Source organism: Panthera onca, chromosome A2, assembly GCF_046562875.1.
Source record: "Panthera onca isolate mPanOnc1 chromosome A2, mPanOnc1 haplotype 2, whole genome shotgun sequence".
Taxonomy (NCBI): domain Eukaryota; kingdom Metazoa; phylum Chordata; class Mammalia; order Carnivora; family Felidae; genus Panthera; species Panthera onca.
The window spans coordinates 148,402,760-148,419,325 of record NC_138340.1 but is presented as its reverse complement, the minus strand read 5'-3'; the positions used below and the strand labels follow the sequence as shown (position 1 = coordinate 148,419,325).

The following is a 16,566-nucleotide window of genomic DNA, read 5'->3' as shown; positions in this document are numbered from 1 at the left end:
ATCATGAACATCTTCATATATTGTCATAATTACTTAAATCCTAAAAATAGAGTTTAGATCTCAGTGAATATGTATATTTTAAAAACATTAGATTTTGTCAAATTGACTTAAAAAAGGGTTATACCAGATTACATTCTGATCAGTAGTGTCTGGAAGAGCCTATTTTCCTGTATCCTTGACATTTTTATTAGTACTTTATATTTTTGTCTGTTCAGTAGATGAATAATGATATTTCATTATTTTAATTTTCATTGATTTCTCTTGGGCTTTGATTTTTACCCCATGTGTTTATTATTTGTATTTTTGTGTGTGAATTACCAGTGTAGGTCATTTGTTTGGGGGGGGGAGGTGCTTTTTAAACGTGTTCTGTGTTGTATTATCTTTAACTCTCAGTTACATGTTGAAATTTCTTCTTTTTGTCATTTGCTTATTCATTTGGTTTAGTGATTTTTTTTTTTTTTAAATGGTGGGTCTCATAAATCCATTCTTTCACATTTCCTGTATTCATTGTGTGTGTGTGTGTGTGTGTGTGTGTGTTGAATTTAGGAAGATCTTTTCTTTTTAGGTCATATAGTCATGCATGTTTTCTTCATACTTAGCTTTGTTAAAAATTCTTTTCCTTGTTTACCTTTTCTTTTATATTCCTGACAGACTAGTCAGCTTTTTACTATGTTGTAACAAGGAGCCATAGATTATGTACTTTCATATTAGTATGTTGTGGCGCAATCTTAATGTTTGTTTTTATTTATTCATATGCTATCAAGTAGCAGGAACTTTTCATTGAAATCTTCTATTCAAACTGTAACAGCACAGTGACATTCAAATGCATTCCAAGTTAAGCAAGTCCTCTGATTTTTTTTCCCCCCATTGCTTTCTTTGGTTTGCATCTCAGATATTATCTATCAGATTTCTTTGTGACATTAGGAAAAAATACTACTTGTATTGTTAAAAAACTGTTGTTTGTTTGTTTCAAACATGCTGCAGGACATTGAAGACAAGGTAAGTAGTAAAGCAATGACCTATAAATGTGCAAAATGGGTACACTGAATCTGAGCCTCTAGGGGAAGTCACCCTTACCCAGGCTGAGCTAGGGGACACTTGATCGCCCTGCAAAATAATGTGCTGCACGGCACAAGGATGGGAGTGCCAGAATACGTACTTGCTTAATATCTTAAAATTCCTAGTCAAGTGTGTTTTCAGCATTCTACTGAACAAAAATATTAAAAACTTTTATCATTTGGGGTGATTTAGGGAGGTCTGTTATCAGAGATAAAGATCATTAAAATGTAATGATCAAGATACAAACAACAGTTTGAAAAATGCATTTCTTAACCTTGAAAAACATCCACAAGTAACTATCTTTATTTTTTCAAGTATCAAAAAATATTTTATTACATTTTTTTAATTTTGAAAAAAAATCTTGTAAATTAGAAAGGGGACGGCCAAGTTTTAAAATTACCTTCACTATTTTTTATTTATTACTTTTAATTTTCAGTTATTCAAATAAACATTTACAGTAGTTTTTGCCCCTCCCTCCAAAGACAGTTGCTTCATAAGAAAGAAGATAGACCAATACATGTATTTATGTGCAGGTTTCAGTGTGTAATTTAAGCGTTCTCAAACATAAGATTTATGTAGAAAATGTCATACAGGCATTTTTGTTGTTCAGAAAAAAAAAAGAAAAAAGGTTAACCATGTAGCTTATGATCGGAATAAAATCTAAGTTTTATTGTAGAAAATATTTAAGAAAAATTTATTTTGGAATTACTCTTCGAAAGAAGTTAAATAAAACTGTCTGCTGTATTCTGATACTTTTGGACAAAGTAGGACACAGCTGTCACAGTAAAAAAAAAAAATACAATGTAGACTCCTTTACATTTAAATACAGCAATCATCATCTTATTAATATTGTTCTGTGGCAGAGACCTAATAGATTGCAAAAATCTTCAGCTTTGTGTACTTATTTCTAATGTAATTTATACTTGACTTTTGCTTTGCTGTTGCTGCTTTTTCTCGATATAGTATATTCTTCATTTCTTTTTTTAGGCTAAGCAGCTGGAAGAGAAAGATCGAGTGATAAAGAAGCAGGATGCATTCTACAAAGAGCAGCTGGCTAGACTGGAGGAGAGGGTATGACTATTTCTTGTCATTGATTCTCTTCTTGTACCACATCTGCAGCTTTCCCATATGATTTATTTAAACATCAATAATTACAAATATAACTGTTTTCCTAGTTAACAAGTGGCCAGGAAGTGAAGACGCCAAGCAGGTAGATCATTCTCACAGGAAATATCATTTCTTCTTTGGTTGCCTTGGGTGTGGTCATGTTATTGGCTCAATGAGGCATTTAGCACTCTGCAAACGCCCTCATCTTTTTTCCTTAAATGTTTAAAAAAAATTTTTTTTTAACGTTTATTTATTTTTGAGACAGAGAGAGACAGATCATGAATGGGGGAGGGTCAGAGAGAGGGTGACACAGAATCTGAAACAGGCTCCAGGCTCCGAGCTGTCAGCACAGAGCCCGACGCGGGGCTCGAACTCACGGACCGTGAGATCGTGACCTGAGCCGAAGTCGGCTGCTTAATCGACTGAGCCACCCAGGCGCCCCTTTCCTTAAATGTATAGAAACTGCACTGCCTCCAGGTCAGATAGTAGAGTGCTACTCTTGTCTTTCTCAAACGTTGTGCAAAGTTGAGTACGTTCTTAGAAATGGTAGTGTTTTAAGGGGATATTATTGTCTTTATGAAATCTCAGTTTCCCTGCATTTGTGGCTAGGAAATGAATATCTCTTTTCAGAGTGGTGGCCAGGATGGGGCACCTGGGTGGCTCAGTCAGTTGGGTGTTCCACTTCGGCTTGGGTCATGGTCTCGCGGTTGCGTGGGTTCGGGTATGCTGACAGCTCAAAGCCTGGAGCCTGCTTCGGATTCTGTGTCTCCCTTTCTGCCCATTCCCCTCTCACACTCTATCTCTGGCTCTTTCTCAAAAATAGGTAAACATTTAGAGGAAAAAAAAAAAAAAAGTGGCGGGCAGGAGTTGAATAGTAGGAGTTGGGGAGAAGAGCTAAGTGGGGTAGCTGAGGCAGTACCTCTAGTCAACATGGCCCCAGAGTTTGACAGAGATGTAGAGGAGGGAATTAAGGCTAAAACAGAATGAGACCGTGGGTTTAAGAATGGGAGTTTGAGTACCTCATCGGTGCCCTTGTTCAGGAAAGTAGATTTATCTAGAATAATTTCATACATAGGTCTTACAAAGCTAGCTTTCTCTTCCCTTTGATTGAGACTTCTAAAATTTGATTTGTTTAGAAAGGTGTTTAATAAGAAAGTAGATAAAATAAGAAATCTACTATTAAGCCCCATTCAGTACAATTATTAACACGTTAAGTATGTTCACCCATCTCTGTGTGTCACTAATCTGAGTGCTTCTTGCACACAGGGTTCATTTCCTCATTCATTGAGCAGCTATCTTCTTAAGCACCTAATAAATGTCAGGCCCTGGTCCAGTGCCAGAGATATACTAGTAAAAAAAAAAAATGAACCAAACTTCTGCCTCAGGGAGCTTAAATTCAATTAGAATCCAATATATCTATTGAATGGCAGGTTGCAATAATATGGATGAGCAATAAAGCAGAGAAAAAAGGAGTCCCAGGGGCTAGGAGTGTTGGTGGGGATCTCGTGGAGAGGGAGGGCCTGTCTCATAGGTGGGTCTGCAGTAATGGGGAGCAAGCCAGCACCAAGTAGGGGTATGCATGGTATGTTTGAAAAGCTAGAGGGTTTGTGAGTATGGGAGCCTTCTGGCTGCTGTCTTGGGCAAGAACTGATACAAGAGAGACCTATTAAGATGTAGTGGCAATAATTCAGAAAAGGGATAGTGATGGCTTGGGCCAGGCCACTAGCAGTAGAGGGAATGAAATGGGGTTGGATATTTCACAGGCAAAGCTGGTCACATTTGCTGATGGTTTTGAACATGAGTGAACGAACTCAAGGATACTGTAGATCTATGGCTTTTATACCTAGAGGGATGGATTTTCCACAGGGGAAGACTAACCAAATATGGACCTGCATGTAGATGGTGGAGAAAATCAGGACTTTGATTTTAAATACTTAAAGTTTGGGGGATTTGTTAAGACATCCAAGTAGAGATGTGAAATAAGCATAGAGTGGAATGGCTTACAGCAGGAGGCAGCAGATTTTTCTCAGAAGGGCCAGGTAGGAAATATTTTAGGCTTTGCTGGCCATGTAATGGTTTCTGTCATGACTACTCCACTCTCGGTTCATTGCAGTGTGACAGCAGCCATAGCCAGTATGTCGCTGAACAAGTGTGATTGTATTCCACTTTATGGACATTGAAGTTTGAATTTCTTGTAACTTTTGTATGTCATGAAATACTCTTTTTTTGATTGCGCCCACCCCCAATCATTTAAAAACCTAAAACCACTCTTAGGGCTATATAAAACAGATAGCAGGCTGGATTTGACCCATGAGTTATAGTCTACGGAACCCTGGTTCAGAGCACAGCCTGTGATGTCAGATGGCTTGGATTGAATTCACTGAGCGGACATTTACCTGCTGAGTTTTTGGGGGCATGCTACTTAGAATTTCAGTTTCTTTAGCAGTAAAATGAGGATGTAACAGTACTTATCTCACTGATTTGCTAGGTGAGCTAATTCTCATAAAGCACCTATTGTAGTATCCAGCATAGAATACCTACTCAGCCAGTGGTAGTTCTTATTTTACTTCCGTATTTCCAGAGCACCATACTTGGTAGTCGATGTTATTAGCAGGGTAAAATGCACCAGTGGTAGTTTTTGAGGTGATTTATCTAGCATCTCCTTTTTCCCCACCCTGTGACCGTTGTCTTTGCCTTCAGGTTTTACTATGCTAGGTACCTTTTGAATTTGTCATTGATCACTGTTGGGTACAAGAAAACGCACTGAAAAATATTCACCCATTTCTCATAAGTCCACCAATTTGTTGGAGATAATTCAGTGATTAGTGTGAAATACCAAGATGATTTGCTCTTCGTGCGTGAAACTGATCTGCTTCGCACGTAATTGTTGTTTTTGGCCTCAGGTTAGAACATGCAGTGGTACATCAGATGGATATGGTACGGTGGGGTCAAATCATTGCGATCAGCATTTTCTTATATAGGAAAAAAATATATATGTTTTCTTTTTGAAGATAAGGCTGGAAAGTAGTTATTTAGGAATTTTACCTGAAAACTGGGAAGCATTGGTGAGCTTAGAAAAATCCTGGGGTGGAATAATCACATTACTATTAGTTAATACCTAAATAACTCCAGACTAGACCAGGAGCCAGAAGAAGGCACGGTGCTGTCATCTTGTTATGTGACAAGTCACCTAGTTCTTCGGGTCTCTGGTTCTTCATCGATGAAGTGGGGATAATACTCCGTTACTTGCTCACGTTTGTGAGTTATTGAGGGAACCAGATAAGATGATGTATATAAAAGCTCTTTGAAAACCGGAAAATGATTAGCAAAAGCTGTTGCCATTAAAGAAAGCTACTTACTTTCCGTTGTGTACAAAATACTAAAAATCATGAAATTACTTTAGTATTATTCAACTTTCTGCTGTCTTCTCCCATCTCTGTAAAATCCTGTTTACTATTGCCATTCCTGAAGTATCTACATTAATTTCATTCAACTAGATTTCTTCCAGGAATATTTGAGAGACATTTAGGTCTCCAATGATGAAGCATTTTCTAGGTTTAGTGCAGAAGACTGTAAAAAGAGTTCCCCTTGTATTGGGATGACAGTGAAAAGTACAATGTCTAGCCATTTCTATTAGAAGGTCTCCATACACTTCGGGTTAGAAGATATAAAAGTGCTGAATCCAATAATGCATAATGTCAGAAAAATGATTATGATATTATGATCACTTGCAGAATCATCTAACTTACTGTATGAAATCCAGACTGCCTGTGGTTTAAAAGTGGTTTAAGCACATGTCTTTATTCTAACCAAATGAGATGATGAAACCATAGACTAGATACTAGGTGGTGTATCATTACTGAACAGGGAACATTGACCAGTCTTTCATAGAATCATTCCAAAAATGATCCCCTAAGATCACTTTACCACCTACCCGTCAACTAGGTGAACACCATAACTGTCTACATTATCACTTTTTGATGACTCATCATCTTATTACTTGAACTGTTCATTTTCATGGACTTGATACCAATTTCTTTTGAGAATATGAACCCAAGCCCCCTGAGCATGTGGAGCACATTTACTTCTATAGTACAGCTTGCCTCTTTGATCTGTTTCAATAAATTCTGTCAATTAGATAATTCCCACGTGTGAATGGAGCTTTTTCCTCGCGCATGTCCATAGTGGTTAGTTCACTAGGAGTCTGAGATAACTTTCTCCTACCACTAACTCATGGGGAGGAATAAGTAAAAAATAAAATAAGAATTTTTTAAAAATGTTTACTTTTTGAGCAGGGGGGCAGAGAGAGAGAGAGAGAGAGAGAGAGAGAGAGAGAATCTCAAGCAGGCCCTGCACTGTCAGTGCAGAGTCAGATGCCAGGCTTGATCCCAGGAACTGTGAGATCATGACCTGAGCTGCAATCAAGTCAGACGCTTAACCACCTGAGCCACCCAGGAGCCTCAGAATAAGTATAATTTAACTGGACACCAGTTCACCCTTCTTAGAACCAGTATTCCAAAACCAGCAACTCTATTGAGAAAGAAAGTCAAAGCCATTTGAAAAGTCTTTCAAGTCCTTATTTCATTGGAAAGGTTGCTGGCTTTGTCAAACAACATTGAACATAGTTGTGAATTGAACTTCTATGTGTAAAGAACATGAAAGGGGTCACATTTAGGTATGTCACGTCATTGAAAGAGACTTGAACACTAACTCTGGTTGTTGATGCCAGAGACTTGGAGAATATTGCTTCCTGATTGGTGATTTGATGAGAGGAAACCTAGGGCAGCTTTCAAAGCGAAGGTTCTTAAGTGTTTTTAGGAAGCTTTCAACAAATTGGTAAGGGAATTCTCCATAGTGTTTTATATACCTCTCTTCAAGGTGCCATATTCATGATAACTGTGGTAAGTTATCTGTTTTTATCTTGTAAATTCCTTCAGAGCAGAGGTAATTTTCATGTCCCTGTATGTTCCACAACTCACGTAGGAGTTGAGTGAATGAATCCTAGATTTACTAAGCTTATACCATAAAATGATGTCTAAGCAATTAATGTATATTTTTAACTATCCACCAAGTAAGTGGTAATCTTCTTCATTAGTCATTTAAATTAATAGTATATATCTGTCCTCTGAGAATCATATTTAAGTTTGACTACCTTAATACTATTTGTAGCATCATCATCATTGTAGTAACTCAGAATAATGTTTTTCGAGTATTTACGTGTGCCAGACCCATTGCACGGACTATGTCATTTTATTCACACACACAGCACTATGAGGCTATCAATCCTGTTGTTTAGATGAAGGCCCTAAGGCTTCAAGTAATTTGCTGGAGAACATACAGCCAAAGCTTCTCAATCTGGGGCAGGTCCGGCACCTGACCTTTTAGCCATTAGCCAGTATTAGCTTTAATATTTGTTAGTTCTCCACTCATGAGTTAAATCCTGCTGGTTGTTTGTTCTTGGGGTGGTAAATTCATTCTTTTTGGCTTCTAATACAGCGTTTTTTGGTCCTGATGTTAAAATGTGATTAATGCTGCCTTATAAACTGCAAGGGTGTTAAGCATTCAAAATGCAGAATCTTCCCCCCAGGATTTGGTACTTTCCGGGGACATTTGGCCAAAAGGAAATACGTAAAGTCAGTATTATTACCTACCAATTACAGCGTGATACCTCTAAGAGTTATTTTAATATCTAGTTGTGCTTCTTCTACTTCAGAGTAAGGAGTCCATAGTCATTCAAACAGTTTAAAAATGTTTTTGAACCATTCATCTGTATGTTCGTTGTGTTGCTATAGGAGAGTCATCTCATTCCATCTCTAGAAAGAAAACAGACTCTGTTACTGGTGATAAGCCGCTTTGATGGCCATTTCATTAGAATCTGGATTGCTTGTCTTCATGTTCTTCAGGGAAATGTGTATTTTCCAGTAGTCTGTTACCCCTATGGCGGGAGGGAAGCGAGAAGCAAGGCCAGGCCATAATATGAGAGGGCAGAGTCCAGATTCCCCCAGAGATCTTCCAGCATGAAGGACCCCCTCCTGCCCAGGACATCTTGGAGATGTGAGTTCTTTGATGATTAGTGTGTCTTGCGTGTCTAACTTCTCAATTATGAACTTGAATTGATTTGCTCTACTGAATCCACTTTGCTCCTGGCACTCATAAGAATGGCGGGGTTTGGCACAGTGTGAAGAGAGCTATAAAAGCCCTGGTGAGCTGAGGAGCTGAGGGAGATCAGAGGGCTTAGTTAGCTACAGTTATAATGTTCAGAGCAACAGGGTAGGGGGATCTGTATTGCTCTCAGTTTATAGGCTCCTCCGGATTTCAGCAGCTATTTGCATACACACTGCAGTCAATCCCATACAATTAAGGAGAGGGAATTGTACAAGCTGGGCAAAAGAGAGCAATGCAAAGAGAATGGTGAAAAATAAATTGTCATTAAGAAGAAAAGTACTTCACTAGTTTGTCACCTGTGGAGAGAGTTACTAATTAAATTCTAAGGTCGTGCTTACTTACATCAAATGAGCAATTTTTAAAAGCCTTTTACTTATAGTGGGTGGCATATCTTCCATTGCATCATAAAGAGTTGGGCTCATCTGTATGATTAATTGGATTTTTTGATTGCTTGACTTCTTTGTCAATTAGTACCTCGGTTTCTCTTTTCCTTTGTGCAAAGCTTGGGGGAGAATAATGCCAACAATGACATTAAAGAGAAACGACAACAGAGCGGATTATTGTCAACCCAATGTGCTCCTTATGGGAAGAAATTATTATGTATTTTTATTACCAGATGAAGTCTGTCATTATAAAAATACTTCATTGAGTGAAACTTGGTCAGCCTTTTGAAGGGATTAATATAGGATAGAATCAGAGATCAGCGCCATCTGAAATACTAAAACATAAACATTCTTTTTGGGTAGGAAGATAATAAAGTCAATTTATGGGATAAAAAAATTCTTTGGTAGTTTCACCCTCAAATGCTCTCTAAACAGTCATCATTACCCATTCTAGGTCATATGGGTAGCTCATTCATATATACTAAATTTTATTGTGTGGGCTGCTTTGGCCATACGGTGTGACATAGCAAATTTAACACAGTAGTTAAAAGCAAGTACGACTTTGTGGTACATAACTAACTAGTTTGCGTTTGTCAACCTAGAGATCTATTATTCCCTTGGCACCCTGAATTGTTGTACTGCCTTCCTCATTCATCTTGAAATCAGGACAGATTCCCTGTCGTCTGAAGTTACCCAGCGTTGCAGAAACAGAGTTCTCTGGTCCACGAGTTGGACACTGAAGGCAGTGGAAGCCAGTGAGTGACTCTTTTCATTGTAATGCCATCACACACGACAGAGGTTTTAGTAGTGGTTTACCTTGAGTTCCTCTTTTTTTTCTCAGTAGCAAGTAGTGATAATTCAACTAAATATACTTAGGTTTTAATTATTAGGTAGAGAAATTAATAAGGGTCAGTATCATTACAACTTTTGCTAATATAATTGACATAGTTCTTTATAATGTGGGTTCAAAGACCAAACCCTTTTATACTCTAAACTACCTCCCTAAAGGAAGCTTGTTGTTGCAAATACTCCAAAAGCAGCAAGCAGGAATGGAGGTTTTTGTTTTTGGTTTTTTTCCTTCTGTTTTGTTCTCCTTGGGGGGAAGGGAGTGATCCACGCAAGATAGTGGGTATGGGGGTCTTATCCTTAATTCATTATTCAACAAGTCCTTCAAACACTCTGGCTTTTCTGTTAACCTCTCTGAATTTCCTAATGGGAAATGTGATTTGGATAACCTCGAAATGCTTTTTGAATCTGGCTTTACGGTTATGCGACTTACATTCTTTTCTGGGGTGAGCCTGTTAAAAGTGTATCCCGTGAATATTATCCTTTTAACTGGAGCCAGTTTTTCTGTGCCTCACTTTAGAGGAAAGATTTGCAAATCACAGGATCAGCACTTAATTTGGGGCTCTATTTACCATGTAGGCTGTCAAGAAGTATTAACCTGAAGGTAAGATGAGAGCATGGTACACCAGGTATTAAATAGCATTATCCATCCTGCTTGCTACAGTAAATAGGATTTCACCATTATGATGTGTCAGGGCTTTCAGTGAAATCAAATTTACAAGACACTAAACTGCCATCCTCTCTGCTGAGCAGCTTTATTCTGGGATCTTGCTTTCATATTAATCCTGTTGGTAGGAAATACTTGTACCAATTGTGCATGGAAATTATAATTTAATGATCTCTTCCTTTTCTCTATTCAGGGCTTAGAATGGACCACTGTGCTTTGCAGTGATAGCCCCAGGGCTCTGAGAAAGAGATAATACAGAGTTCAGCTTTAAAGCCCAGTATTGCCTTTTCGTGAGTGCTTGTGATGATCAGAAGTGCCACGACGCCAACCATATGGGATGCGTACTTTCTCATCTCCTCACATTTCCTTTACCTTGTAAAAGACCGTACCGTAAAATAATTAAATTCTGTTTACCATAACAGTTTTTTTAAAACAATATGCCACTTGAACGTGTAAAGACAAGGTAAGAAGTAAAGTGTTAGGAAATCCAGGGAAAATTAATTTCACTTTTAAAGATTTCTGTTTTGTGTGAGGAGGCTCAGCCAGGCTGTTTTATTTGTCAAACAATGAATACCCCTTTTCCTTTCTTTGGGATCTTTTCTTGCCGTTGGTGAGAACCCTGCAGCCAGGAAGTCATCTTGTGTTGCCGGTGTATGTATGTGATTGAAAATGGGCTGGGCCTCTGAATCTTCTCTGCATCCAATTTCATAATTAGTGATTGTTTTGTTCCTTGGTATCTTGTTTAGTTATAAATTTCAAACATACTCCATTTAGTTATACATAGTTATACCAGCCAATGTTTATTTTCCTGTTTCACTGACTGAGGAATTGAAATACACGAATATTAATTTTTTTTTTAAAAGAAAATTGCAGGGCTGGTGTTAGAAAATGCTCTTGAATCCCAGTTTTATGTTCAGACCATGAGCCAGCTGTGCCTCTATAAGGGATTACATTTCAACACATTAGCTCCAGTTAGAAAGATCTATTTGGTCATTAAAACATTTGCAAATAATATTAGCTCATAACATCATCAATAAAGAAGTGCCCACATCTGAACTTGGCATATAAAGCAGGTTGGCACAGTAAGGGCAGCATTCAATAAAGGGAACCTAAATCCAATTTGGCCACAGAGACTAAGATAGGATTTTGATCTGGGTCATTCTTAGTCTGAATTTTCAGGGGCTAGAAGGAGTCCTTGTCATTTACCGTTGATTCATAAACACCTTTGTTAAACCCCGCCGGTGAGCCAGGCAGTGTATGTAGGTATAGTGACGAATACAAATGGCACAAACACCCTTTGGCGTCTGGTACAGAGCTTTTAATTGCCACAGCGGATCCAGGGAGACTATGCCAGACTATTATTTTCCAGAGCAGAGATGTTTTGTGAGGAGTAGCTGCCATTTTTGTCTCAGAGAGCTAAAGATCATGGGATTTAGAGGGGAATTTAGTGAGTTGGAGTGATCTATCAGGTTAAAGGCTCAGATAAAGACCCGGTGAACTGGTTACCTTCAATAGCTGTCTTTGAAAATAAATATTAAATATGTAAGTTACATGAAGACCAGAAATATTTCCCCTTTGATCACCATGGCACACAGTAGGCACTAGCGAACCCTTAAAAATTAATGTGTTTGTCAAGAAGTGGGCTGGGTTCCACGGCCAAATAATTTTGAAGAATGTTAAGTTTAACTAGCTGAACAGATTTCTTTACTGTAGGCCTTGTCAGAGTTTATATACATCCAGAGCTTCCAAGATGAGGATGCTGCATGCCATGTTTCAGCATTACGCTCAAGCCAGGGAATCGTTCTTTCAGGAAACACTAGCTTATCCCAGCACACCATCTGAGATCTGCTGTGCCCTGCACAGTGCCGTTTCCTACAGTTTTGAGTCCTTCCTGATTTCCATCGTAGGACCCCGAAGTCAAGAGCCATAGTTTCATTAGTAGAGTTTCTAATTTGAAGACTTCTGAGGGACTGCAGCCATCCTAGAATGGTCTGCCATTACACTGTGTTGCAAAAGAGGAGACAGACGAGAAAGGCCGGAGGATTCTTAAGGTCCTCTGGAGTGGGGGTTGTTCACACTTTTAGTTCTCTTTATAATCATTAGTCTTTCTAAGAATCTTTAGAAAACGGTGCCTATGATTCTCAGTGTTGTGTTTATATTCACATTCTTTATTCAGGCTTGCGTTATTCCAGTTCTGCAGACTTGGGAGTGAGGGGTAGTAGGGTTTTCACTAGAGCGCTTCCATCTCTGGACCCAGAATTATGCCCATTAACCCAGGACTTGTATGTACATCCTTGAGTGAGGAATCAGACAGGGGATGCTGATGCCACCAAGAATCAAGGTCCAAATAGGAATTTTCTTCTCTTTTATAAAATGAAGTAGGATGGTAATCAAATTAGATAAATATTTAATTACCATTGCAGGCCTTTAAAAATCTTCCCACAGTGTTTACACAGTTCTAGAGCTAGAAGACTAAGGACAAGATGTATTAACACCTTCCTTTCCTTCAGAGCCTTGAGTTTTCTGTGACCCTTCAGGAAGAGTTTATAGGACTGGCTAGTATTTGATGAGGAAGCTCTAGGTTTTGCTTGCCTAGGTCGGAAAATGTGGTCTTTGTATCCAATGAGCTAAGCGGAATAAAGGTCAGTAGTCATGTGCTCTTAATTTCAGTTGCCTTCAGGCACAGTTGAAAACACGAGGTCCGGGGAGAATAATGTGGCCGTGGTACTGTGCCCTTGCTATTTGTAGGTCTCACTTAAGATCTATAAGAGCAGGAACCTTGTCTGTTCACTGTTGTATCCCCAGTCCCTGGAACAGTGCCTAACACATAGTAGGTGCTTTGCAAATCTTTGTTGAATAAATGAATGAATGAGTTTTCAGGAGGTAAAAGTCTTTAATATAAAAAACGATCATGTAGTCAAGATACTCATCTTCCAGTTTACTTAGTGTCCACCTTACCTCAGGTTACACCTTATCCTGCAGGTTTTCTTAGAGATTTGGGTGAGGGTCCTTCTGGTCCAGTCACACTAGCTACTGATATTAATACAACGGCACATCTTATTTATATAAAATTAAACATCGGTGTAGATACTACTTTTTGAGCAAAGTTTTGAAGTAAATTAAATCATATTGCCTAAACAGTGTTCTTAGCCATTACTTTTTACATAGTTTTGAAGAGGAGGTAAACAATTTTATCTACACGCCCTGTCTTAAATAGAATGCCCAGCTTCATGTATTATCCCCAGACTTGGCTTTGGGTGAAAACGCTCTTTGGCCTATTACACTGTGGACAGTGTTGGCCAAGAAATATGGTATCCGTGTTGGTATCATCAGCAGTGTCATTGAAACAGCTGCCATCTACTGAGGAGTTAGTATCAGCCAGGCAGTGTATGAAAGGACTTAACACCATCCTTTTAATGCCAGCACAGACCCTTCGGGGATGGTATTTTCTGTCTTCACCACCCGGTCTGTTGTTGATTTTGTTGTCGAGGCTCAGAGACCTCAAGTAACTTGCCTTGAGTTTCCCAGCTGTTGTAGCCAGGCCCTTCTCTTATCCTCATTAATAGTCTTTTCTCTTGTGTGACCTGTGCTTTCTGGCCTTATATTCGTTATGCAGTTCCAGTCCCCTGCCCCTTGTTTTGAGACGATTTTTGGTGGAAGTGGGCATGACACTCTTAGAGCCATTAGAGTTAAGGAGCAGGTTCTCAGCTGAGTCTCCCCTAGCATCTTTTGTTCTTGGCTTCTTTTATAAACTCTGCACCAGTAGGCTTACTTAATGGTGGATCGTGTTCCACAGTAAAGAGAGATTGCGCCAGTTTCTTTTATAGGGCCTGATCAGATGCTGGATACAATTCGTCTGACGAAGTACACAGACCAGATTGATAGGAGAGGTGGCAAAAGGTCTGCAGATTGGGCCTTATTCCTCGGAGGATGGAGAGAAAGAAGGTGGTCTGAGAGATACTCTGGGGAGAAGCATCCAGAAATCAAAGTTACAGGCCAAGCTAGATCAGCCATGTAATGGCAAGTCTTAGTGTGCTGGCAGCAAGGAGAGAACGGGATGTGGTATCCCCTTCCAGCTCGCACTGCTACTTGGACACATTTTCCCCGGCCGTCTTCCTTTGCCACAGCTCATTTTGCAGAATCATTTCTTTCTAGTACATCTCTGGTGAAGTAGCCCTTGAACCCTGTCTCCACAACAGCCCAGCTTTGTTATTTGCCCACTGGTTAGATTGTATACATGTAGAATCCTGGGGCATAAACTTCCTGTAGATTTGGATCATGGTCACACAAATAGAAGTTTACTGTCAATTTCCTTTCTCTAATTTAAGGCCAGAAATAGTCCTCCTATCGTGGAGCTATTTGAACTTCCAACTCAGTGGCTTCCTTAGACTCTTCTTCAGAATGAACCTGAGTAATTTCAGTATTATAAATCTCAGAAATACACCATTCAGTCAACTAAACAGAAGCCATTTCTCCATTTCATCTCTCGTGATGGTCTCCATCTGCCGCTTCAGCGTTGCTCACTAGGAAATCTCTAAGCTTGCTGTCTCTCTGTACATTCTTCTACCCTGTGTTAGCCATCCCCCTTTTAGGGGATGTCGAGCACCTACTATGTGTCCAGGTGCCATGCACTGTAGGCACCTGAGATACACAGAGTGGCTGAATCCGACACAGTTCATCTCTTGTCTCTCCTCCTTGCCTGTTACCTCTTGTTAATATCAGTGTTTCTAGAGCTTAATCCCAGTGTGCTTCTGCCTTGCCCAGATGGACGGTATGTGATGGATCAGATGGATCAGTATGTGATGGTACAGAGCGTGCAGACACAGGCAGGAGAAGGGTAGTTTAAGGTGGAGAATTGAGATCCTCAGGTTATCTCCTCCGGTAGGTAATCTGCGTGTTGAGATCTGTTTTTCCGCTTATCTCAGTGTCATTCACACACAAACGTAACTAGAACTACACTGAGTGTTTCTGTAGTTCAAAAAAAAATAATACATAATAAATTATGAATGGTCTATTCTTTCATGATACATTTGCTGTAAATTGTAGAAGTTTGGCAGACATTCCTAGAACTGTTTGTCAAAATTAAATAGTATGCGTTTAAAGACAGAGATTGGCATTTCTCTTTTGGGTACATTAAAAAATTATGTATCATTTGGATGTGACCCTGAACTCGGTGCCCAAAAGAATAGTGCCAGAAAGACAAAAGAGTGTTCTAGTCTAAATAAAGGCACAAGTTATATCGAGTAACTACATTCACAGAAATATCAGTTATACTCTAGCTATTTAAGAGTAATTACACAAAAGATAGTTTTTGAATGAATATTACTTTAGGAGTAGCCAAATGGAAACAGTGATTATGATGGAATCCTGGATTTCAAGCCTTGCCAGACAACAAAACAAGATTGCCTATATTTGAAGCCTGTGCTCACTGACAATTAAAACCATTATTGATACAGCAACCTGGATTCTGAATGAATGAAATGGAGTATTTTATAGACATGAAAGTTTACTGCTCCCTGGAACTTTAGCATTTGTCTAGTATGGAAGTATACTTTTTCAGACAAAGAAGCAGAAGCCTGGAGGTTTAAAAATTGGTTTTATATAGTTGGCAGAGTGCTGGCAGTATTTAGTCCTTATTATTATCTTTTCAAATAGGTTCTAAGTAAGTAAATGAATATTTATTTTGGCTCTTAGAACTGATTGGTGTTAGGGTGGTCATCCCAAGTACTGCAAAGGTGACTGAAATATATTGGATACTTGGATACCATTCCTTATGTTTTATGAAACTCAAACAAAACTTCACTGGGTTTATTGATACCATGGCACAAAGCAGGCACGCGGTAGTTTTTTTAATTAATTGCTGTGCCGAATGAAAGAAAGTTCCAGTAGAACTTGCCTGATTTGTTCTAACAGAGAAAAGGACAGCTAACTTGCTGATTCGTTCCATTTGCTAATTTTCACATACTCACTGTGTTGTAAAGCGGTAATTTCCAAATGCTTGTCTCTCAGTTATTTCATAATTACTTGAGATGTTTAATAACCCCAGGCCTCAGCAAGTTAGGGAGATGGGCTTAGATGATCCTAGTATTCCTCAGAGGCTTGAGACCTCTCCCTCACAGGACCACAAAGTAAACATAATGACATCAAAGATCAGTCATGTCAGACCTACTTTTTGACTCTTCGTCCTTAAAAACACCACACGCAACCTGTTTCACCCAAGAGCCTCATCAGTAAAGTGGTTTTCATAACGTCTTGAGGGTGTAGAGATGAAACCAAATATTTTATGTGAATTTATATGGATATTACATTCGGATAGCAGCTATTGCCAAGCCTCAGTCT

General features: G+C 39.0%; 1 protein-coding gene across 3 annotated transcripts in view; it reads left to right on the top strand.

Moving 5' to 3' along the window:
• CHCHD3 (coiled-coil-helix-coiled-coil-helix domain containing 3) overlaps positions 1–16,566 on the top strand; it is a 280,744-nt gene that overhangs the window by 180,239 nt on the left and 83,939 nt on the right. For 2 of the 3 annotated variants that reach the window (XM_060633181.3, XM_060633179.3), the window contains exons 5-6: positions 985–999; positions 2,047–2,130. In XM_060633181.3, the coding sequence (XP_060489164.3) occupies positions 985–999; positions 2,047–2,130 (99 nt within the window). The remainder of the gene's footprint in view (positions 1–984; positions 1,000–2,046; positions 2,131–16,566) is intronic. The other variant, XM_060633180.3, reaches the window with a different exon arrangement.